The 25,542-nt window shown below is 45.5% G+C and overlaps 1 protein-coding gene across 7 annotated transcripts in view; it reads left to right on the top strand.

Moving 5' to 3' along the window:
* gramd2aa (GRAM domain containing 2Aa) overlaps positions 1-25,310 on the top strand; it is a 49,846-nt gene extending 24,536 nt beyond the window's left edge. For 5 of the 7 annotated variants that reach the window (XM_055662664.1, XM_055662667.1, XM_055662668.1 and 2 more), the window contains exons 3-12: positions 3,836-3,896; positions 7,052-7,124; positions 11,481-11,584; positions 12,162-12,260; positions 13,543-13,614; positions 17,435-17,497; positions 19,050-19,209; positions 19,538-19,631; positions 21,386-21,493; positions 23,654-25,310. In XM_055662664.1, coding sequence (XP_055518639.1) covers positions 3,836-3,896; positions 7,052-7,124; positions 11,481-11,584; positions 12,162-12,260; positions 13,543-13,614; positions 17,435-17,497; positions 19,050-19,209; positions 19,538-19,631; positions 21,386-21,493; positions 23,654-23,657 — 838 coding nt within the window. In that variant the 3' untranslated portion in view covers positions 23,658-25,310. Of the gene's footprint in view, positions 1-3,835; positions 3,897-7,051; positions 7,125-11,480; positions 11,585-12,161; positions 12,261-13,542; positions 13,615-17,434; positions 17,498-19,049; positions 19,210-19,537; positions 19,632-21,385; positions 21,498-23,653 lie in introns of those variants that run through there. The other 2 variants (XM_055662665.1, XM_055662663.1) reach the window with 2 other exon arrangements.
* Positions 25,311-25,542: the final 232 nt, after the last annotated feature.

Raw genomic sequence — 25,542 nt, forward strand, 5'->3', positions numbered from 1 at the left:
CATATTTCTCGTTTCCCTTATCCCTAACTAGCTGGAAGAAGGGTCTTGACCTGAAACGTCACCCAATCCTTCTCTCCAGAGATGCTGCCTGTCCCGCTGAGTTCCTCCAGCTTTTTGTGTCTTATCTAGTTCAAGATAAAGTTTGATTAAAGATCCTGGTCATTTGCCTGATAACAGAGATAACACCTGATTCACGATCTTATTTACCTTTCACAGTGAGGCAACAATGCTAACAAGTCATCTTTCAGAAGGCAAACAGTACAAACTACAAGGCAAATAAAATGAATTGATTGGAGTTGCCATAGATTTGCAGACTAGATTAACAACCAATTTCCGGGGAAACCAATGCACAATGTTGGAGTAGAGGATGAGCTAGGGAGAGGGGGAGATGGGATGGGAAACAGGAATTAGAAAATTAGAAGCCCTGTGTACATCAGATGGGGGCTGAGTGGTCTGTATCAGAGATGCGTCAGAGGGGCTGTAGTTTGCAAATCCTGGAACACTGACAGTGATGGGACCTCGACTCTCATATAGTGTGTTAGCAAGTTCCTGCAGGACCTGTCAGAGAATCTTTTCTCAACTGCTCATTATAACTGTGGGTCCAGAACAACCATTAAAAATCCCATTAATTTACAAAAATTTACTAGCAAAGAGCAGTGAAAAGATTCAGGGGCTGGCTTTTGTCAGCAGTAACTGGTATGTTAAAACTGCCAATGTACATCTTGCCCTTATTCACTGCTAATTTGTTGAAATGGAGTTCTCAAACCCATCTCATGCAGCCACTGGATGGGAAAGATGAACCCATGGATTAATAATATTTCACACGGCGCGATGGAGGTAAAGTTCTATTATACAATCCATGGAGCACAATTCGCAAACTGTCCGTGATAACAGATATTTTCTCGTGACGTAGCTTGAGGCCATTTGGTCCATTGAGTCTGTGCTGGCTCTAATTCATATCTTGCGTGTTCTTACCCTTCGCTCTCACTTGAGGAATAGCACGGATTTCCTGACCATTTGTCAGTGTGCAGCACGGTTCCAGTGGTTCAGCACAGTGTCTCGTTGTGGGGGTCGTTTATTTCTGTTCCAATTCATTGTGCTAGCCCCATGTAGTTACTCAGCTGCAGGAAGACCACTCTGCACAGACTAGTTACGCTGAAGAGCCTGCTTCTGTACTGAATCGCTCTATGACTCTATATTGGATCTCACTAGTGGGCGGTGGCAGACATGTCCTGTCATTAACCTTTGATCAAGCCCTTGACCCTTGTCAACCATCACGACCAAAAAATGCTCTCCTCCGCACTAAAGACTCCAACATCAGGGAGATGCTCAATTCCAAAGAAAGATCCCAAATAATCCACTGATCCTCCCCTGACAAACCATTGGTCATAAGATGAAGGCGAAACGATGACCCAATGAATGGCTTTGTGCAGAGACAAAATGAGACAGCACAGTGCTGCAGTTGGCAGAGTGCAGCCCCAGAGACCCGAGTTCAATCCTGTCCTTGGGTGCTGCCTGTGTGTTCTTCCTGCACCGGGTTCCTCCCATATACCAAAGATATGTAGATAGGTTAACTGGGCACTGTAAATTGCCCCTGGTTTGTGGTTGAGTGGTAAAATCTGGGGGAAGTTGATGAGAATGTGGGAAGAATAAAGTGGGATTAGTATAAATTTGTGGATTAGAGAGTCAGAGTCCTAGATTCATACAGCATGGAAACAGACCGTTCAGTCCAACTCATCCATGCCGACCAAAATGTCCCATCTAGGCTACTTCCATTATCCCGCACTTGGCACATTACCATTTAAACCTTTTCCATTCATGTACCTGTCTTTTAAATGCTGATATAGGACCAGCCTCAACTACCTCCTCTAGCATCTCATTCCATATGCCCATCTAAGTGAAAAAAGTTGCTCCTCATGTTCCCATTAAATCTTGCCACTCTCATCTTAAACCTATGTCCTCTGGTTTTTGATTCCTCTGTTCTGGGTAAAAGACTCTGCATTCACCCTATCTGTTCCCCTCATGATTTTATGCACCTATATAAGATCACCGCCTAGACTCCTGTGCTCCAAGAAATAAAGTCTTAGTCTGCCCAATCTCTCCCAACAGGTCTGGCCCTCGAGTCCTGGCAACATCCTTATAAATCTTCTCTGCACTCTTTCCAGCTTAATTACATCTTTCATATATAGATGACTGTTAGAACTGATGGTGAGCTGAAGGGTTTGTATCTCTATCTGACTATAATGGATCTCAAGTAGGTAGTAGCCAATGTGCCAAATCTCATGAGATGCCCTCCATGAGGCCTGTAACTCACCCATGGATCCACTGGGCTTTGTCTGTTTAATGTAGCTCCACCATGAATTGAGGTTGATCTCTACCTTGTTGCACATAAACAAATCAACATATGAAAGAATGGATCGACTGGGCTTATATTCACTGGAATTTAGAAGGATGTGAGGGTATCTTATAGAAACATATACAATTCTTAAGGGATTGGACAGGCTAGATGCAGGAAAAATGTTCCCGATATTGGGGGAGTCCAGAACCAGGGGTCGCAGCATAAGAATAAGGGTAGGCCATTTAGGACAGAGATAAGAGAAAACTTTTTCACCCAGAGAGTTGTGAATCTGTGGAATTCTCTGCCACAGAAGGCAGTGGAGGCCAATTCACTGGATGTTTTCAAGAGAGAATTAGATATAGCTCTTGGGGCTAATGAAATCAAGGGATATGGGGAGGAAGCAGGACCAGGGTACTGATTTTGGATGATCAGCCGTGATCATATTGAATGGCGGTTCTGGCTCGAAGGGCCGAATGGCCTACTCCTGCACCTATTTTCTATGTGTCTAACTGTGATGGGTTCATTGCAGTGAATATCTGGAGGTTGAGCAGATGAATCTGAGAAGGTGCTGACTGAGCAAGGAGAATTAGTCTCCAATTCATTCATGTACCACCTTTTACCTTCCTAAAAAGAGCAGCAGAGTGTTGCAGCTGGTAGAGCTACCACCTCACAATGTCAGTGACCATGTGGCATCTGATCCTGACTTTGGTTGCTGACTGTGTGGAGTTTGCACTGGCCTAGATCTTTATCTACAGTTCCTCCTGGAACCAGTTTCTTCTGGCTAATCGTGGATCGGTGGGCTAAATGCCTGTTTCCATGCTGTATCTCTAAACTAAAACACCCTCTTCACCACCTGTCCAAAACACGGCCTCCCTGGACATCCGCACTGAGGATTATATTCTCAAACCTTGCAGCAAGCCTTAAACCCACAAAGTACAGACACTGACAGGCAGTATGTTAGCTACTGGCCACAGAAAGACAGGTTTTATCCCACTGAAGGCTGGCACGTACATCTGTACCAATTTACATAGAAATGAATACAGGAGCTGCTCACGTTACAAATGACCTTATGGAAATTCATCAATTCAAATTCTTCCATATATTTATAGTGTTTTTCAAGTTAGTAATGAAGTGTTTCATGGTATTCATTAATGACTGGATCCAGTGTATATACCATTTGTTTAATTATGGGTGATGTCCAGGTGAAACTATTGAATGAATATAAACGAATTGTAGTAAGTGTATATCACAGTGTTATGGCTTACAATAGGAAACTGACATTTATAACTAATGGAAAATTGGCGTATGAATCGTTCTCGGGAACAAAACCCTTATGTAACCTGAGGACTGCCTGCATTGTAAATCAGTAATCTTGTGCAAAGAGCCAGACTCTTCTCACACGTGAGCTGCGAATATTAACCACCTTGTATGAGAACCTTCCAGCCTGGGACTGAAGTGATCCATGGTTTGTCAGCATTCTGCTCTGTTTTGTTTTAGAGATGTGAAGTTAACTGACTCGCTGAACTCCGACGACTTCAAGAAGTTTCACCGTGGATCCGTGAGTATCTTAAATCGAAGCAGAAAATGCTGTCAATACTCAGCAGGCCAAGCAGGGAGAAAAGCAGAGTTAAAGTTTCAGACCGTTGACCTGGTATCAGAGCTGGGCAAATGGAAAAAGCAAGAGTGCCTTAAATTGTGGAGTTGATGAGAGGACAGAGGAAGGGATGGCGATGGGTTGGAGACCAAAGTTTGTACAGGTGACACCAGGTGGTAGTTGGGGCAGGTAACATTGCAACGTTTAAGAAGCATTTAGACAGGTACATGGATGGGATAGGTTTAGAGGGATATGGGCCAACGTTGGCAGGTGGGACTAGTGTAGATGGGAGATGTTGGTCGATGTGGGCAAGTTGGGCCAAAGGGTCTGTTTCCACACTGTATGACTCTAACTCTATGATGTGGATGATGTGAAAGGTTGAAGGAAGACAGGGTGATTAATGCTTGTTAATCACAGCTGACCTGTTGCTGGAAATGTGAAGAAAGGGGAATGGATGAGGGCAGAAGAGAAAAGAATAAGGAATGTTGTCAAGTGCGGGCTAAAGGAACTAGCTTGTTAAGAATAAAGAACTCATTGCTAGAAATATGACGAGAGAATGCTGAAGATACCCATCAGGTCAGATGGCATCTGTAGAGAGAGAAAAACGGAGTCAATGTTACAGGTGGATGTGGATGCATCAGAACTGGGAAATTTTGGCACAAACAGTGAAGGCAGATTATCTGAGATTGTTGAATACATTTCTGAGTCCTCAAGGTGGTAAAGTACCCAGATGAAAGATGGGATGTTGTTCCTTGAGCTTATGTTTCACTTTAATGAACACCAAGTGTCGGAGTAACTCAGCGGATCAGGCAACATCTCTGCAAAACACTGATAGGTGACAATTCGGGTCGGGACACTTCTTCAGACTGAAGAAGGGTTGCGACCCAAAACGTTACCTCTCCAGTCTGAAGAAAGGTCCTGATCTGAAACATCTCCTCTCCATTACCTCCAGATATGTTGCCTGATCCGCTGAGTTACTCCAGCGCTGTGTGCTCCGCGCATGATTCTAGCATAAATTCCTTGTGTCTCCTTATGTTTGACCTTGTTGGGACTGTGTAGGAGGGAGGGCTAAGTTGGAGTGGGATTTGAACTGATCGGTAACTAGGAATTCAAGATTGTCTCTGTGAACTGAGCGTGGCTGCTCCCCAAAAACAATTTCCTATCTGTATTTGATTTCTCTCGAGTTGTAGAGATCACACAACGAATGCAATAAGTCAAGTCAGATTTACTGTCATACACAGTGGTCCGTATACAATGGAGATCATGCTTGCAGCAGCATCACAGGCACATAAACTCAGACAACACACAAAAACATAAAATATACATAATCATAATCATAATAATACCTTATTAGCCAAGTATGTTTTGCAACATATGAAGAATTTCATTTGCCATACAGTCATCATACTAATAAAAAGCAACAGAACACACAAAATACATTTCAACATAAACATCCACCACAGTGACTCCTCCACATTCCTCACTGTGATGGAAGGTGAAAAAAAGTTCAATCTCTTCCCTTCTTTGTTCTCCTGCGGTCGGGGGCCTCGAACCTTCCGTTGACGTGGCGATCTTGCCTCCCATAGCCGGCGGCATTTGGGCCCTCGCGTCAGTGCGATCAAGCTCCTGTATCGGGGGGGGGGGGGGGTCTCAGCTCCCCCTCGCCGGGTGATTGGACCCCGGGTCAGGGCTGGTCGAAACCTTCTGTGTCATTTGGAGCTTCCCGACATCGGTCTCCACTAGGGTTGCCAACTTTCTCACTCCCAAATAAGGGACAAAGGGTAAAAATACGGGGCAAATTCCAGACAGCAACTCGGCCGTGGCTGGGTGAACAATGAGTTGGCCCGGGTGCTTCACTGCAAACAAAGCCCAGCCGCTGGGCAAGCTGAGGAGTTTTGGCCCGCGTGACATCATGCGCAAATTCCGGCACCCCATCCAACTCATGAACTGATGATCGGCCATGAGAAGAAGGGGTGGTGGTGTCGGTGATAAGCGAAGGTACAAAGATCAGACAGCTGGCCGGGCTGCCGACTAACGGTGCCTGGCTCCGATGGCAAGTCCACGTCCCCGCGGTGGGGCTCAAAGTCACTCCCTAGCAGGGCCTCCAGCTCCATGATGTTAGGCTGCAGAGCGACCGGAGATACGATCCAGAAAACAATCGCATCACTGGCAAGGTAAGAGATTGAAAAAAAAAATCTCCGACCCCCTCCCCCCACATAAAACAAACCAAAGAAAATTAACACACAATATTTAAACACACTAAAATTAACAAAAAAAGACAAAAAGACACAGATGGTTGGCGAGGCTGCCATCGTGCGGCGCCCCCTGGTGGTTATCCTAAATAATATTCTCAATTGGAAGTAGAACACTGTCTGAAAGGACTCTTGTGGGTCCCTGGATGGTGGGGGGAAGAGGTAAAAGGGCAGTTGTTGCATCTCCTATAGTTGCTGGGAAAAGTACAAAGGGAAGGGGAGTAGTTGGCGATGGAAGAGCGAATTTGGGAGTCTCAAGGATAAAGATCCTTTGGGATTGCTGAGAAGGGAAGGGAGAGCAGGGGAAACTGTTTTATGGTGGAATCTTGTTGAAGGTTGTGAAAACTCTGGAGGAGGATCTGTTGAATGTGGAGGCTCGTGGTGTGGAAGGTGAGGACCAAGAAATACTATTGTCGCTCTGGGAGAGAAGGAGAGGATCGGAGAAGTAGAGGGAATAGATCAGAATCCCTGTGACCTGCGTGGGTTTTCTCCAGGATCTCCGGTTTCCCTCACACTCCAAAGACATACAGGTTTGTAGGCTCATTGGCTTGGTAAAAATTGTAAATTAACCCTAGCGTGTGTAGGATAGTGTTAGTCTGTGGGGATTGGTGGTCGGTGCGGATCTGATGGGCCAAAGGGCCTGTTTCCGCTCTGTATTTCTAAACTAAGGTTAAAAAAAAATTAGTGGTGGAGTATAAATGCTGGCCTTATCACCCACATGCAGATCTGAATCATGAGTAACCTAAAGATGTGCAATATGCTATACTGTGCTTAAGTTGGCTAGGTGACAAGAAAAGCATGTTAATGTTTGCAAGGCATTCGGAGGTTCTGCTGCCTACACAACTGAAAGTCTTTCTTTCTTTTCAGACAATTAAAAAGTACAACTCTCAGTATCACAAACTCTTCAAGGATGTCCCTGAGCAGGAGACGTTGAGGAAAGGTGTGTCTCTCATGTTGTGTTATCCTTTGGGACGTGGCAAAATAGATACTGACACTCGATCGCCTCATAATTAATGTGCACATGCGGTCCCGGAACTAGAACTTTTGGTCATTGGTTAGACCTGGGAAATTCATGTCCCACTGTGCTAAACTGTCACGAGAACATTCCACTTAGTGAGATCATGAAAAAAAGGCCAATGTTACATTAGTCTTGAGTTAAGAGTGTTTGATTGTCATATATACTAACAATAGAACCATGAAAATCTTACTTGCAGCAGCATTACAGGACTGTAGCACAATACACGTAGGTAATATACAACAAAAATTAATAGTTAATAGTTAAAAGTTAATAACCCCAATTCTAGTGCAAAAGAAATTCCAAAGTCCTTAGTGCAACACAAGATAGTTCATTGGTTAGTGTTGTTTAAATGTTTAAGAGTGGATGTTGGGAAGAACCTGTGTTCCTGTACCTGGTGGTCACAGTTTTCAGATTCCTATCCATTCTTCTCGATGGGAAGCAAAATTAGAGCATGGCAAAGATGATGTTACATATTGTCTTGTCTATTAGCAAGGGGGTTATTACAGAAGGGTGCAATAACCAAGTGAGTCTTGCTTATACACGTACCTAGGTTATTGGTTAATACTGCTTTCTCTTACAAAGATCTATCTTCAATCTATGTGTGATCTATCAGCTCCATAGCTCCACAAAACAGATACAAAGTGCTGGAGTAATTCAGCGGGTCAGGCAGCAACTCTGGAAAATATGGATAGATGATGTTTCCGGTCAGGACCCTTCTTAAGTCTGAAGAAGGTTCCCGACCCAAAACGTCATCTATGCATGTTCTCCGGCAACGTTGCCTGACCCGCTACCTTACTTCAGCACTTTGTGTCTTTTGTTTTTGAAAACCAGCATCTGTGGTTTCTTGTTTCTCCATAGCTACACAATTTATGCCCTGTCCACTTTATGCTCCTGTGGCAGAAGATAAGGTGGGGAAAAATGCTATCACGTCACAAATTGAATCTCATTAATGTCCCGCTTTCAGTCTGCATGAAAGACAGATGTAATCTGTGGTTGTATGCAGGCAGCCAAGTGTTGATGGAGAAACATTCACGGGAACAAAGGGTAAGAATTGTTGCTGCGTAAATAACCTGAGAATGAGGAAGAGACTGACGGGTCCAAAAAAAAATGTTCTTGGATTGGATTCCAGTAAAAATACAAGCCTCATTTATTATTGCACATGTAACGAGGTACAGTGAAAAGCTTGGTTTGCATGCTGTCCAAACAGATCAGAAATATGAATCATGGGTACAATCAGTTCAAGCTCGAGTACAATAGGTGGAGCAAAGGGGAAGGTACAGAGTGCAAAATATAAGCATTGTAGCACATCAATTCAATGGACAAAGTCCAATGTCCTCAATCGTGTAGAGGTGAACCGAAAGGTGCCCTAGCTTCATAAAGTCATGGCGTTATGACCCTAGATGCTACAAAAGATCTTCTGTCTCTCCTGACCAGAGCTGGACTTCCATGTATAGTCCCATACTCTTGACTCCAGCATATGTTTCTGACCTGTCTCTCTAAAAGCTGCCTCTTCAGCCCAGCTGGTTCTGTGAACATTGTATTCTAAGAGGAAGAAGATTGGACTTTTTTGCCTCCCATCACAGTGAGGAACGTGGGGAATCCACTGTGGTGGATGTTTATGTTAACTTTTATGTAGTTGTGTGTCTTGTTGCTTTTTTTTCGTATGGCTATATGGTAATTCGCATATCACTGTACCTTAATTGGTGCACGTGACAATAAAAGACCTTTGAACCTTTGATCCCTGAGGTCTTTGGGACAGGACCTTCTCCATGTAACAAAATCTGATGAGCCATAGAATATGTTTAATGATATTTATGCTCTTTACAATGTAATTATCGGTTGGCGCCCAAGTCATCTACAAGAAACAAGATACAAGATAGATTTATTCATCACATGTGCCAGATGGCACAGTGAAATGAAATTCCCATACAGCCATACAATAAAAAAGGGACACAACACACTATAGGGTTTGAAATAAAACATCCTCACACAGCAGAATCAAAGTTTCCCACTGTGGGAAGGCACCAAAGTCAGTCTCTTCCTCCATTGTTCCCCGTGGTCAGGGCCTCCCCGTGCCCTCCGCAGTTGCAGCTACGGGCGGCCCGATGTTCAAGCCCGCTCGCCAGGGTGTTGTAAGTCCGACGTCGGGGCTGCGGGACGTCCTCAGCGGTGTGGACACCAGAGTCGGCCCCCTCCTACCGGAGTCGGCGGCTTCCAAAGTCCGCAGGCCGCGCCGGGTGGAGACTGCCGCTGCAGGCCCTCTGCAAGGCGCCCCAGGTCTCCACGATGACGGTCAGCGCCGCCCGCGTTGGAAGCTCTCCGCACCAGAGCCCCACAATGTTGGAGCAGCGGCTCAACGCTCCGGAGCTCCAAACGGCGACCCAGGTAGGCATCGCCCGCTCCGCGGTGACTCCAACGCTGCGCCGCCGCTGTAGCAGCCCTGGTCCGGTTCCCGGTCCCCGGCAGGAAAGGCCGCTCCGATCCAGCTGGTAGGCCGCGAGGTGGGGGGCGAGGACGCGACTCGGAGAAATAGTCGCGTCCCCGCCAGGAATAGACTGGGAAACGGTTTCCCCCTTACCCTGCCCCCCTCCCCCACATAGAAAAGTTAAAGTTTCCCCCAACACAAGACTTTAGACTAACTAAAAATAATAAAAAAGATAGAAATAACAGACAGGCTGTAGGTAGAGGCTGCTGCCAGTGCAGCGCCCCTAGTGGACTTGCATCTAGAACCTGTGACTGAAGTTAAAGATTCATTTAACAGGGTTGAGTTTTTCTGTATGGACTGCATATTGGCAGACAGAACCCTGGATCCCAGGAGCACATTTGCAGCATATTTTTGAATCTTTTTAAGGCAGCAGTGAGTAAAACATGGTAAATGGTAGGGAATTGGAGAATGCAGGTGAACAGAGGGATCTGGGAATAACTGTGTACAGTTCCCTGAAAGTGGAATCTCATGTAGATAGGGTGGTAAAGAAAGCTTTTGGTGTGCTGGCCTTTATAAATCAGAACATTGAGTATAGAAGTTGGGATGTAATGTTAAAATTGTACAAGGCATTGGTGAGGCCAATTTTGGAGTATGGTGTACAATTTTGGTCGCCTAATTATAGGAAGGATGTCAACAAAATAGAGGGAGTACAGAGGAGATTTACTAGAATGTTGCCTGGGTTTCAGCAACTAAGTTACAGAGAAAGGTTGAACAAGTTAGGGCTTTATTCTTTGGAGCGCAGAAGGTTAAGGGGGAACTTGATAGAGGTCTTTAAAATGATGAGAGGGATAGACAGAGTTGATGTGGATAAGCTTTTCCCACTGAGAGTAGGGAAGATTCAAACAAGGGGACATGACTTGAGAATTAAGGGACAGAAGTTTAGGGATAACATGAGGGGGAACTTCTTTACTCAGAGAGTGGTGGCTGTGTGGAATGAGCTTCCAGTGAAGGTGGTGGAGACAGGTTTGTTTTTATCATTTTAAAATAAATTGGATAGTTATATGGACGGGAAAGGAATGGAGGGTTATGGTCTGAACGCAGGTATATGGGACTAGGGGAGAATACGTGTTCGGCACGGACAAGAAGGGTCGAGATGGCCTGTTTCCGTGCTGTAATTGTTATATGGTTATATTATATGGTTAAAACGCTTGAAAAGCAAGCGGAGAAGTTTTTTGGGATAAATGGTTGAGATTGCAGTTGGATTAGCCACAATCTTTTTTCAAAGGTTCAACATGTTCAAAGGGCCAAGTGGGCTCCTTCTGTTCCTCCTTCAAATATTACAGAAAATATCCCCGGGAGTAATACTCCCACCCATTCTGCTGAGAAATTGGGTAAGAATTCATCGCTCAATTATGTAACAACTTGCATTCCTTTAATTTTAAAAAACACCCAAGGAATTTGACAGGAACGTAATCAGACACTAATGCCAGCATCAATGGGGAAGTGAGGGCAGGTGGTCAGAGGAACAAGGACACAGGCAAGGTGATAGCAGTAGGGATCCTTGCGGTGATTCCCGGTCAGCGTGGACTATGTGGGTCGACAGACCTGTTTCTGCTCTGTATCTCTAAAGACTAAAGACAAACAGGACATTAAGGAGCACTGTTCGAGATGTGTGAGTGAGTTAACAACTCCAGTGGATATCCGCTTCCAGGATATGGGGAAACCTTCCAAAAGTGTTGGATTTTACCATGTAGATTGTTCTCGCCACAAGTCGAAAGCACAGGGCTGACCAAACAAGAATTGTTTCAAGGGATTATTCTGACCCTCTGTCTGTATCCCTTCTCTCTTGCCAGTCTATTCCTGTGCTCTCCAGAAAGACATCTTAATCCAGGGTCGTCTCTACATCTCCAGCAACTGGGTGTGCTTCCACGCTAACTTCTTCGGAAAAGACATCAAGGTGTGTGACCCATCTTGGTGATGTTCCTCTCATTTTATGTTTATTAGAACTTTACTAATATTAATGAAATGCAAAGAAGTTCAACGATTAAGTGTAGTTGCCATTCATTTTAGTAACGATTCGCATGATCAAAGTGGTGGGGAGATCATTACTCATGATGGAAAGGACAATGTCCAACATTTTCTGCACCAAACTGCATTGTTACATTTCCCTGTGTGATACTGTCCACCATCACAAAGTGCTTTGAGAGTCTGGTTATGGAACGCATTGAATCCAGTCAGCCAAGTAACTTTGACCCACTGCAGTTTGTCAACAGCCACAACATGTCCATGCCTGATGCCATCTCCTTGGCCCTACTCTCATCACTGGAACACCTGGATAAGAGAGGCACCAATATCAGACTTCTATTCAGTCTACAGCTCTGCTTTCAATACCATTATCCCATGTCTAATATCAAGCTTGGTACATGACGCAGGGTGAACCCAACCTGTCAGCCCCATCCTTCTCACTGTGCGGTGCTGCCCTGAAACAGGCGGCAGACGGGGGAAAGGACTAACTGTTGTTGTTTCCCTTTCAGGTCATGGCTTCAATCACGTCAGTCGTGTTGGTCAAGAAGCATCGGACAGGAGGGCTGCTTCCGAATGGACTTGTGATCAGGACAAGTGCAAATGAGAAGGTGAGGCCAGGGGTTGGCTCCAGGCCAGGCCTGCACGTGGTGGAAGGGGAATGTCATGTTGCAACTGTGGACATTGTTGGTGAGACCACACTAGGAGTATTATTTGCCTTTTGGTTGTCTAGCTATTGTCTAGCTATAGGACACTGAAATGTACTGAAAGATTCATGCGGATTTTACCAAGGCTGGAGTGCTTGAGTTGTAAGGAGAGACTGGGATATGAGGAGAGACTGGCCATGTATAATTGAAGCAAGGCATCCTCTTAAACTTAAATCCTTTTCTAATAAGGACCATCCTCCTTCCTAAATCCTTTCAGTGATTTGTATACAAGGACACCCAGATCCATCTGAATACCAGGACTTTTCAATCCCCTGTCATTGGAAAACTCTTCTAGTTTTTCTGTCTTATGCTTTCCCACATTAACCCATATTCATCTGCATTCTCCACATCCATTCGCCCATACTTTGCAAATCGAGTCCAGTCTGTCTGCAGAAGGTTCTTGACCCAAAACCTCTTCTGTACATTCCCTCCACGAATGTTGCCTGACCCACTGAGTTCCTCCCACACTTTGTTTTTTGCTCAAGTTTATTGTCCTCTACACATATCTAGCTTTGTATCATCAACCATATTACTCTGGTCATCTCCTATTTCTGACCTTAGCTATCCCCTTGGTCTTTCAGCCAGCCTCCCGATGTTTAAGGTTTCTCTGGTACATTATTGGTAAGGACACCAGGGACCAAGTGACCAACCTATATGATCCTTGCATGGGCTACAGAAGTTGTGTCGGGAGCTAATTCAGTGTAATGGGAACATGGCAGGGACATTTCAGAATTCAAAAAAGTACAAAAGGAAAAATAAATACATGTGAGCAAAGATGGAAATTATTTAGGGAATGGGGATCTCTTGTGGGGGTTTAAATATATAACATTATAACAGGAGAAGGAGTGCGAGGAAGAGCAAGTGGAAGGTGGATGGAGAGGGGACAAGAGTTATGGAAAGAGAGAAGAAGTGGTAGAGGGGAAGATGGAGAGGGGCAGAGACACGGAAAAGGAGGTAGGGAAAGAGGACGAGAAGAATGATAGTGAAAGATGAGGGACGTTTTGTGAGGATGTGATGGAGTGACATGAGGAGAGAGTGAGGCAATGTGTTGTGGCCTCTTTCTGCATTAGAAGTTGAATATATGTATGAAGAGTGAGGGATTTAATTCAATGCAGTGCATCAGAGTGCAGGCTTTGTGCTGTCGATTTGTCCCATCTTTAACAAGGCTCTCTGCTCTTCATTGCAGTACATCTTCGTCTCCTTCATCTCGAGAGACAGCGTCTACGACGTGTTGAAGCAGGTCTGCTCACATTTACAGGTAGGTTCTCAATCGTAGTCGGAGATGACCAGGTCCTACTCTCCACCACTGTTTAATAGTTTGCCAGAAATATCCCACAGTGATACTTTGAAGAATGGGGTATTCTCCCGTGGAATCCAACTCATTATTTATTCCTCATTAAAATAGATCAGCTGGTGGATGGCATCTTATATGGTGGGAGCTTCCTGTGGGTAAAATGGCAGTCTTCTACATTATTGCAGTCTTTACAATTCAAAAGTAATTGTAATTGGGAACATTTTGAGATTGCAAATATGCTATTTAAAAACAAGTGTGCTTTCTCTTCATAACTTTAGAGATATAGTGTGGAAACAGGCCCGTCATGATCATCCATACACTAGTTCTATGCTACACACTAGGGACAATTTACAGAGGTTAATTAACCTACAAACCTGCACGTCTTTGGAATGTGGGAGCAAACCAGAGTACCTGGAGAAAACACACATGGTCACAGGGAGAACGTGCAAACTCTTTACAGACAGTACCCATAGTCAGGATCGAACCCAGGACTCTGGGGATGTAGGGCAGTAACTCTACCACTGTGCCGCCCACTGTCCCTGTCCTGCACAGTGTGCACATCGGATAGAAATGGAACAAGAATGCCTTAATTATAGATGAACTGTGCTTGCCACATACCTGAAATTCTCTTGCACGTGAATGTTTTAAAGAAAGTGTTCTTCTCTTTCCCTATTTATAATTGCCCCACCATTGGTGGTTCTGCCAACACCAGCTCAGGCCCCAAATTCTGGCATTCCCCTCCTAAATGTCTCAACCTTTCTCCCTGTTTTCTTCCTTTAGAACACTCTCATGTCTGCCACGTTGCATCTGATCTTGTTGCGGTGACCTGCCTTTGGGCAATTCATGATTATATAAATATGCAATTCCTATATCATGTGCATGTTGACGGAATATTTGGAATTCCTCTGTGGTTTTAGATTATTTGCAAGAAAGGTTTCCTGTTACTATATGTTATCTTCCATGTTGGTGTAGCTGCCAAATGTTCCTGCCATGTTGGTCCATTATCGTCGGTCACTTTAAACAAGTATGACTGTCCTCTTTTGGGAGGACGCCTGTGTGTGACTTTGTTTAATGTGGGGAGACTGGTGCACAGACAGCCACCGCACGGTTCTTTGACAGATCTGGGTCAAGATCCAGTGGCATGGAGTCCAAGACGACCGGAGACCCTTTTCTGCTGCAGCCTTCATCCGCCTTCCCAGCTGTTGTGATGCTCCACTAAAGTCAGCCATCAACCTCCGCTTGTTCCACCGTTGAGGACTTGGTTGGATTGTCTTTGTCAGGGACCTCCCCCTCGACCTTACCTCCATGGGTAGCCCCACCAGGAGCAAAGCTCCAGACGGCATCGCTCTCAGGACCACACAAGCTTCTCCACCACCACAACATATAAGATTGTTAAGGGTTTGGACACACTGGAGGCAGGAATCATGTTTCCGATGTTGGAGGAGTCCAGAGCCAGGGTCCACAGTTTAAGAATAAGGGGTAAGCCATTTAGAACAGAGACGAGGAAACACTTTTTCTCACAGAGAGTTGTGAGTGTGTGGAATTCTCTGCCGCAGAGGGCGGTGGAGGCAGGTTCTCTGGATGCTTTCAAGAGAGAGCTAGATTGGGCTCTTAAAAATAGCGGAGTTGGGGGAAAGGCAGGAACGGGGTACTGATTGGCGATGATCAGCCATGATCACATTGAATGGCGGTGCTGGCTCGAAGAGCTGAATGGCCTACTCCTGCACCTATTGTCTATTGACAAGGTGATAATCCACAGATCAATACATTACAAATGCTAAAACATTGAGATTTTTTTAATGGTTACCTGGATGCTGATGTACAGACCAAGGGCCCTCTACAACAAAGTATCTTTGAGCATTCGTACAGCTATTGGTATAGCAATCAGAATGCATGGTTTCATGGAGTACCATTGCCTGAGCATCCAGCAGGCAATGGTACTCCTCAGATGCTCAGCAAGTCCAGCAAGTCCAGTTTGAAGTGACAGAGTATATGACCAAGGGGGAGGATGTAGATGATGAAGAGGAGGGGACCGAGAACGGAGCCTTGGGGAACGCCTTGAGTGACAGTGGCTGTAGCAGAGGTGTGGTTATGGAGAGAGATGAAGTGGGATCAGTTCGAAAGGTAGGAACGGAGCCAGCGGAGTGAGCCAGCTGAGTGCAGAACCTTCAATGCCAAGGTCTTTAAGTCTGGTAAGCAGGATGTTATGGTTCATTGTTGGGGAAGTCCAGGACAAGGGGTCACAGCTTAAGGATAAGGGGGAAATCCTTTAAAACCGAGATGAGAAAAACTTTTTTCACACAGAGAGTGGTGAATCTCTGGAACTCTCTGCCACAGAGGGTAGTTGAGGCCAGTTCATTGGCTATATTTAAGAGGGAGTTAGATGTGGCCCTTGTGGCTATAGGGATCAGAGGGTATGGAGAGAAGGCAGGTACAGGATACTGAGTTGGATGATCAGCCATGATCATATTGAATGGCGGTGCAGGCTCGAAGGGCCGAATGGCCTTCTCCTGCACCTAATTTCTATGTTTCTATTGTGCATCTCCTAGCCTTATTGGTCTTCCGGAAAGTGATCGTCTGATCTTTTTCAGGAATATGAGACAGATTGAAACCGTATTGAAGCACGCGGGGCACGCATCATATAGGCACTGTGTTTTATACACAAAGGACACTAGTGGCAGTGTGGTGCAGCTACGAACGCTGCTGTCTCATAACGGCAGAGGTGCAGGTTCAATTTTTTACGCGGGTGTGTGTAGTTTACATGTTCTCCCTGTGAACACGTAGGTATCCTCCAGGTGCATCAGTTTCCTCCCAAATCCCAAAGACGTGCGATTTTGTAAGTTAGTTGCCCCTAGTGTGTAAGGAGTGGATGATAAAGTGGTACAGTATGATAGCAATAGGGTTGTTGCAGTTATAATCCAGGAAATGGAATAACAATCCGGAGATGAGGTTAAAACTGATGGAAAATGGTTTGGGTATTTAAATCTGGAATACAAAGTAACATCTTGCCACTGAAAAACCTAGCTAGTTTTCGAATGACCTACAGAGAAAGGAATCTGATATTCTTCCCGTTCTTGCCTCCACACAAATGCAGATTTTAGGTGGGTATTACCTTGGAGAATTGAGCGTTCATACCGTTGCTGCCCAAGTAGAATATGAGGTGCTGTTCCTACAGTTTGTGTTACTCTCTGCCAGTAGAGAGGTTGCCTCTTAATTGGCTTTTTAAAACTTGTAAGGTTATGGATGGGGTGCTAGTCCAGTGGGAAGCTTTGTCCAGGATGGTATGAAACTTCCTGAGAGTTACTGAAGCTGCAAGCGGAGAGAATTCCACCTCGGTCCTGACTTGTAGATGGTGGAAATGCTCTTGGTTTCAAGCAGTGAGTTACTCATCTGTCCCGTGTACATCTCACGCTACAGCACTGTTAAACCAATAGCAAAACACAAAGAGCTGAAGGAACTCAACAGATAGGGCAGCATCTGGGGAGGGCATTCATTCAGGCTGATAAGAGTAGGGGGAGAAAGCTAAAAAAGAGAGGTGGCGCCAGGATGAAGCCCGGCGTGAAGTGTGTTGCAGTCAGGATAGCACAAAGCACCATGCAATATAATATAATCACTGCAAAATATAATCATTATAGCTATGAAAAGTTCCACAAGGTGCCACTTCAGTCATAGGCATGTGAATATCTCTGTCCTGAAGTAACTTTGAAAGTATCTCCCCTAGTGCTTCACAAGAAGGTGCCTCCCTTACTCTAGCAGCTCATTCAATGGCCATTCTTTCTTTCAGGATAACAGTAAGAAGAGCTTGAGTGTGGGCCTGGGTGTGGACACATTGGATTCCCTTCCCTCAGTAAGTTGTTCTCCGGATGTTTAGATTTTTCACAAAATGAATGTGGAATGTTGCGTCTCAAACGTTACTGCACAGGAATGTTGGGCAGGGAACCTTGTGATGCCAGTCAGACTGGGATGTGCCAGAATCATAGACTAATGATGCCAATGAAAGAAGCCGTTTGGCCCATTTTGGTTGTGCTGGTCGAAATTAAATCTACCCAATATAATGCCACTGTCCAGCAGTGAACCCACAGGTCACAACTGATAACGTTCCCACCCAAGTACTGTACAAGTAAAAAACATCAAAGGTTTCTACTTCCCCCACCTTTTCAGACAAGGTTGTTCCTAACTCCACTTCCCTTTGGGTGAAGAAACCTTTTTTTATTTCCCCTCTAATCATCCTGCCAATTAGTTTAATTCATCCCCCTGGTTCATGACCCTTGAACTATTGGGGATAGGTTCTCCCTATTTAGTCTCTCCTGGCCCTCATAAACATAAACTTTGAAGTCTCAACCTCCACAGTTGCAGAGAAAACGACCCCAGCCTATCCAATCTTTCCTCAAAGCTACAACTTTCCAATCCAGGCAGCATCCTCACCAACCCCCTGCACCATGTCCAATGTAGTCATACCTTTCCTATAATGCAGTGACTAGACCTTGACGCATTCACTACCCAAGTTGTGGCTCAAGTACTCTTCACACAGAAGGAGACAGTTTGGCCCATAGAGTCTCTGCTGGTTCTTAGAGCAATCCAATCAGTTCCAATTCTTGCACTTTTGATCAACTCTCTCACATTCCCAATCAACTCCCCTCCCTGATCCTCCCATCACCCACCTACACTTGGGACAATTTACAGCAACCAAATTAATCTAACATCCTGCACGTATTTGGGAAGTGGGAGGAAAACGGAGCAGCCGGGAGAAGCCCATGTGCCCAGAATGTGCACCCAGAGAGCAGCAGAGATCAGGATTGAAGTAACCCCCACATTACATAGAGTCATACAGCATGGAATCAGACCTTCAGCCCTACTTGTCCATGTCAACCTAGATGTCCCATCTACACTAGGCCCACCTGTCCACGTTTGGCCATTTCCTTCTAAATCTAACCTATCCAAAAGGTATTCCTTTTGCCTATTTCTTTTTACCTTTTAAGGATCGCCTAACATGTTCTCCAAGGTCCCTCTGTACCTTCTCACCTCTTGTCATTCTTCTACTTAGTGAGTATTCCAAACAAATAACAAAAAAAATATTACTCACACCCAAAGCAGACTGGGTTAAGGTATGGGCGCAAATGCTGCCCTTCATCCAATTGATTGGCAACCCTGGACAATCCTGACTTTGAATGTTAATTCTGTTTCTCTCTACACAGACCCCTCCCGACCCGCTGTGTATACCCGGCATTTTCTTTCTCATTTTAATTAGACCCACATTAATTTGATAAGTGGCAAGCCCAAGGTGGGGAGTTATGTTATCATTATCAGTGCTATCATTGGCCTTGGTGAGGGACATTACCCAATGCCTGCAGTCTGTGGCGCTGTTACTGGGTGAGATCATTTTCTGTGCTGTTTCTCAGGAAGGCTGTAGGTTGCATTTGGACTGGAAAAGAAAACTATCTAACGGCTCCTCATCCTCACAGCCAGAAACAGAACACCAGTCCCTGTTGGGAAACTCCACCAGCAGCCTGAGTGCTCCAGAGATAGAGAGCTCCAGTTGCAGCAGTCAGACCTTCAGAGGTGAGTACGGACAGCGTGGGTGATGGCTCATCATTACGCAGACAGTCTAGGTCCCTGCGCCTGGCTGAAGCTGGTGTGTATGGAGGGATCAATGTATGCAGGGGGTGGTGCTGCCTCACAGCTCCAGTGTCCCAGCTTCAATCCTAACTTTGGGTGCCTAGTTTAGTTTAGAGGAACTGATCTACAGGCAATGTATTTGGCTGTGGTTGCTAGGTTGAGTTTAAAGGAAAGTAGTCTGATGATTAAGCAGAGGGATATGTTCCTCATTTAACAAGTTATGTAAGTGGGTTCCCTCTCATTCCTTTCTCTGTACGCTTCTACCATTCAGAAAGACTGGTGAAGAAAGAAAAAATACTTGAATTAGATTCAGTTGAAGGCATCAGCACAGTGGAATATCGAATCCTCAGGATATTAATTATTATGTGAGTATTGAACAACAGATCAGTATGAAGTAACGCTGCTTCACTTGTTGCATGGTGTGAAAGGATCGGGTACATGGTGCAGTAATTACTGTACTAGTAATGCAGGGACTGCACTAACAATCCAGGCACAAGTTCAAATCCCCCACCACAGCAGCAGAGAGACTTAAATTCAGTTGCAATGGATTGTTAAATCTGAAATTTGACAGAAAGTGACTGAATTGTACTTAAAAAACACAAAATAAATAACACAACGGGTCAGGCAGCATCTGTGGAAAGAGAAAGTAAATTAACATTTCAGGTGAATGACCCTTTGTCAGAACTCCCACCTAGTTCACTTACTTGCAGCAACAAAAATGCCTGACTACTCCTGACTAGAGCCCCCTATCACTATCGCTTGCCTGGACCTACTCCTTCCCTGCTGTTCAACAGCACCAGATGTGGTACTGCTGGTTTGGCTGCAGCTGCAGATCATCCATGAGAGCCTAGCCCCTCAACAATAGTTTAGTCTAGAGATAAAGTGCAGAAACCGGCCCTTCGGCCCACTGAGTCCGTGCCGACCAATGATCGTCCATACACTAGCACTATCCTACACACTAGGGACAATTTACAATTTTACCAAAGCCGATTAACCCACAAACCTGCACGTCTTTGGAACATGAAAGGGAACCAGAGCACCCAGAGAAAACCCACGCGATCACAGGGAGAACATACAAACTCTATATGGACAGCACCTGTAGTCGGGATTGATCCTGGGTCTTTGGCTCTGTAAGGCAGCAACTCTACCGCTGCACACTGTGCCACCCCGCCCAACTAAATGCATTTAAAAATGCTGAATGGGAAGTTTCACTTCCATCGGCAGATCAGCGAACTGAGAAAACTTCTCTCTGCCCGCCAAGGTCTGGTGTTGATTCATTGCTGTTCTAAGGCTGCAGCCATTTGATGTAAGTTAGGTTGATGTACCATATTGGAAGGTAGTTAGTAAATTATTGTTAAATTACTTAATCCGTTGTTGTTATTGTTCCGGGCAATGCATAACAGCTCCCGCCTCCTGAAGCTTTCCCATCTTGTCAAGGCTATGCCTGTTGCACCCACTATCTTCTTCGGTGGACTGATGGGAGGGTCCTGTTGCTTGGTGGAGTTTAAAGGAAAGTAGAGGGATGTGTTCCTCAATTAACTAATCCTGGCCGTTCTGCTGCAGAGCTGTCATTTCAGTGAAAAGAACCTCCACTATGGGCACTTTGTCCTTCAACTGTTGGTCCTTCTGGTTCCCCTGAGGCACAGTGTGGACAATCTGTGGGTAGCCTTCTCAGACCCTCTCATCTCTGACTTTGTAGTTCTCTGACAGGGAAATGGCTCACTTTTATTTGAAATAACTCTGGCTGCAAAAGTCAGAGGCTGATGAATCCCATTTGAGCTCAGGAGCAGAGTCTTGTGTGGTTTACAGACGTGCCTGCCTTGGAGGACTCTGTGAGATATTGGACGGGGCCAGTGCCTGGGGTGAAACGTGGCGGGTGTGTTGCAGAGAGAGGTCTGATGGACAAGGTCAGCAGCACCGTGTTTACACGACCTCCAACAAGAAGAACATTGCAAACTAGTTTCCCCAGACATGTGAAGTCTGTGCAAACATATTGCTTAGTATCTTGCAAATCTTGTTATTGTCACGTAAAGTAGCTGTTTCAGATAGACTAGTATTTCAGGTTTCATTTGTTTAAAACCCTGCGGTCTGACGAATTGGCTGGTGTATGTTTTTCCAGAGTCATTATCCTTTTGGCATCCTCCATTTACATGACGTTCCGAGTTTTCTCCCTGGAGCAGCAACTGGGACTCCTGGACGCAGCCTCTCAGTCACACACCAACAAGAGGTAAGATGGCATCCAAATATAACCATTCCCATGCACATTCTCACTGTGGAGTCTCGATGGACAAGGATCTGGAAGTGGTTAGTCATCTTGCTCCATGTTGTAGCCCATTGGGGTACACTGAAACCCATACAGATGAAACTTTTGGACCCTTGAAGCTGCCTGGCCACCTTTGGACTTTAGAGACACAGCGCGGAAACATGCCCTTCCGCGCCGACCAGCAATCACCCCGTACGCTAGCGCTATCCTACACACAGGAAAATTTGTAATTTTACTGAAGCCCATTAACCTACAAACCTGTACGTCTTTGGAGTGTGTGAGGAAACCGGAGCACCTGGAGAAAACCCACGCGGTCACAGAGAGAACGTACAATTTTCGTGCAGGACAGCAACCGTAGTCAGGATCAAACCCAGGTGTCTGGAGCTATAAGGCAGCAACTCTATCGCTGCGCCACCGTGTCACCCACCAGCTTCAGTTCTACTGAGTGGAGCCACATTCATAGAAATCATGAAAGTGAAGCTCACATTCAACCCCTCTATTTACAAAGTTGTCCCCCTGTACGTTCTTCAAAGAAACATAGAAAAATAGGTGTAGGAGTAGACCAATCGGCTATTCAATATGATCAGTACCCCCCCCCCCCCCCCCCCCCCCCCCCATTCCTGATTTTTCCCCATTTCCCTTGACGCCCTTAGCCCTAAGAGCTAAATCTAACTCTCTGTTGAAAACATGCAGTGAATTGGCCTCCACTGCCTTTTGTGGCAGAGAATTCTACAGATTCATAACTGTCCGAGTGAAGATGTTTTTCCTCATCTCAGTCCTAAATGGCCTACCCCTTATTCTTAAACTGACCCCTGGTTCTGGACGCCCCCAACATCGGGAACATTTTTCCTGCACCCGCCTGTCCAATCCTTTAAGAAATGTATATTTCTATAAGATCCCCTCTTATCCTTCTAAATTCCAGTGAATACAAGCCCAGTCGACCCATTCTTTCATCATGCACTTCAACACCTCATGCACATCTTCATTGATTTGTGAATATCCACCCACCTCAAAATAGTTCATCATACTACCTCTTCTTGCTGTTCCCCTTGTCTAATTTAAACTTTACTAGTCAACTATCTACCCTATGCTGCTGAAGTGGGAACTATCCCCCCCCCCCCCCCCCACCCCACCCCTCATTTACTACATTGATAAGTTTTCTATCACTCCTATAGCCAAATCATTTACCGGTATATTATTTAAAAATTAGTGGTCCTACTGTAGACTCACAGAGACAGGGTGAACATTATTCCCTTTATTCTGTATCGGTACTCGTTTGACGGCTTGATTGTGATCATGTGTAGTCTTTCTGCTGACTGGATAGCACGTGACAAAAAAGCTTTTCACTGTATCTTGGTAAAGTGAAAATAAAAATATTTTGAAAATGAAAATAAACTAAACTAATGCATGGAGCAACACCCTTGTCCCACCACGTCCATGCCGACCAGTGGGCACCCATCCATAGTAATCCTATCTCCAAGCCAGTAGCCAGCGCCTAGAAGATTCAAGTGATGGCCCAGACTGTCAGTGACTCTGCTTCTTCCACCACAGTCTCCAGCAGCGGGCCATTCGGCTTGTGATTACCAGGTTCATCCCCACCTCCATTAACCAGGGTGCAGAAGGTGAAATCACCAGGGTCTCTGACACTCCCCAAAATGCAATAAGGCCTGGAGACCCCTGCATCAATCCCAGGATAAACATCAGCACTTCTTCCCTCGTATGGTGGAAGTACCCTGTTGCACTAAATGAATGGACAGCTCCCATAGAGTGCCTGTTTTTTTGACACCTCTTCCAATCAACTGCTGAACACAATGCCATAGGGGAATGGCATCACGGTAATCCCTCCACATGGGGAGCACTAGGGGTGAGGGGGAGTGGTGGAGCCGGGGTCCACCAATTGCATCAGCACTCGCTCTGTGTGCAGGAGGAATCTGCCTGCTTCCTAATGCTGCTAGTTGTAGCTTTGTGCAAAGACAACCAGTCACAGTGTGCAGTGAGACTGCAAGTGCTTCTTGGAGTCTGGTTTTGTGTCATTGTTAAACCTATGGTTTATTCCCAACTAACCTTAGAACAATTGGCGGAGTTTCACTTTCAATCTGTTCACTCCCTTGTCTTATGTTCCAGGTAAAGTAGGTTCCTGAGGCTTTGTTAAAGCTGTTGGCTCACAGTAGCTCAGCCATGGACCAGGCAACACAGAGACTCCAATACCTCTTGAACTCACTGGATGGGACTGTAATTGGAAGAAGCCATCTACTGCCTGTAAAAGACTAAGACCAGCTAACTTCTCCAGCGTACTGTGATATTACCACAACACCAAGCTTTCGATAAGTTGGAGCACTTCCACAAAACCCAATAAGTAGCCTAATTTTTAATTTATTTGTTGAATAAAATTCTACGGATCTTTCAATCTGGGATATAGCGGTCCATCAAAGGGGTAAAGTATTTCGGAGCTCGTTTCTGCTGTTCAGGTGCCAGATTATCCAGCATTGGCTAGCAATAGACTTGAGAGTTTTACTTGAATTGGGTATCGGTGCCGGTTAATAGGGGGTCTGTGACTCCGTTCGCTGTGCGAAGGAAAATCCAGCCCTCTCACGCAACAGAAGGCCCTCCACGGGACTAGGACACCGTATCCCAGGACAAACATCTGCTCTCAAAAGGTGGAAGTACCCTGTTCCACAATGAATCGTTCCACCGACCTAGCCCTGACACTGCCTCAATTTGTTTCAGGTCTTTGCTTTTCTAAATATTGATTGTCTGTTATTGTGCGCTCAACGTGTTGAGAAAGAAGCATTTGCGGCTGTTTACATTGTGAAAGGACCCGCCTTTGCATTTTATATAAACTGTGCTGAATGATACAATCCAGCAACATCTGTTCCTGGTGTGGGGACCGTGAAGAAACCGCCATCTCAGAGAGTAGCCATTAGGAGGGCAGTGGTCAGAGAGAGGGAAGTCAGTACGGGTAATGGATTGAGTGGGGAGCGGTCATCAGAGGATGAGGGTGGGGATGGTCAACGTGGGTGGTCAACAGGGAGTGGTTGAATATAACGGTGGGAAAACCATCAGTGGAGAGAAGCAAGCGAGGTTGTAATTGAAGGACAGTGACCATGAGGAGGGCAGTCGGTGCGGGTTGTAGATGGAGTGGGGAACAGTCGACAGAGGGGGGTGGGGGTGCGTCAGGGTGGGTAGTCAACAGGGGGTGGTTGAATATAATGGACCATCAGTAGAGAGAAACAAGTATGGAGAGACCACCAATGGAGCACATGGAAAGAGAATCCACCAGAGATGGCATTGGAGGGAAGACGATTGATGGAGGAAAGGAACAAGAGCTGGAGACAGTGGAGGAGGACAGTCAGTGAAGGGAGTGTCGTTGATTGTGGACTGTGGAGGGAAATTTGGGGAGTAGTCCGAGCAAAGAAGAAGCTTGCTTCAAGGTGTGGTGGGTGCACACACGGCTGTGTTGGGAGGGCCGCTGTGGGAACATGTGATCATGGAGTGATTGAGCATTGAGATGTGAATGCTGAGCAGAAGGGAAGATGCAGCCCTGTGCTAGTGCTTGTGAAAAGGCAATAGAATTTGTTGAGAAGCCCAGGGAGATGGTTGGCAGTTTTGATGTACAGGATGCAATCTGTGATGGTCAGATCCCACAAGCTGTAACCAGGGTCTGGGCCCGAAATGGAGCGATCGTTACGTGGGTCCCACTCACGCCGGCTGCACTCTTGCTTGCTCAGCAGAAATGCTTGTCTGTTTTTTTTCATTATTCAGTTTAATAAATGTTTAACAATGACATGATTTTACTCAGTGTTTCGCTCTATCTTCACAGGCCTCAAGGTAGCTTTTTCTGATGTGTGGTAGGTTCATAGGAGCAGAATTAGGCCATTCGGCCCATCAAGTCTACTCCATTCAATAACGGCTGATCTATCTTTCCCTCTCAATCCCATTCTCTTGCCTTCTACCTATAACCCCATGTACCCCTACTAATTAAAAATTTATCATAAGGTCATGTGACAGGAGCA

The sequence above is a fragment of the Leucoraja erinacea genome, chromosome 36, assembly GCF_028641065.1.
Source record: "Leucoraja erinacea ecotype New England chromosome 36, Leri_hhj_1, whole genome shotgun sequence".
NCBI classification, from domain to species: Eukaryota; Metazoa; Chordata; class Chondrichthyes; order Rajiformes; family Rajidae; genus Leucoraja; species Leucoraja erinaceus.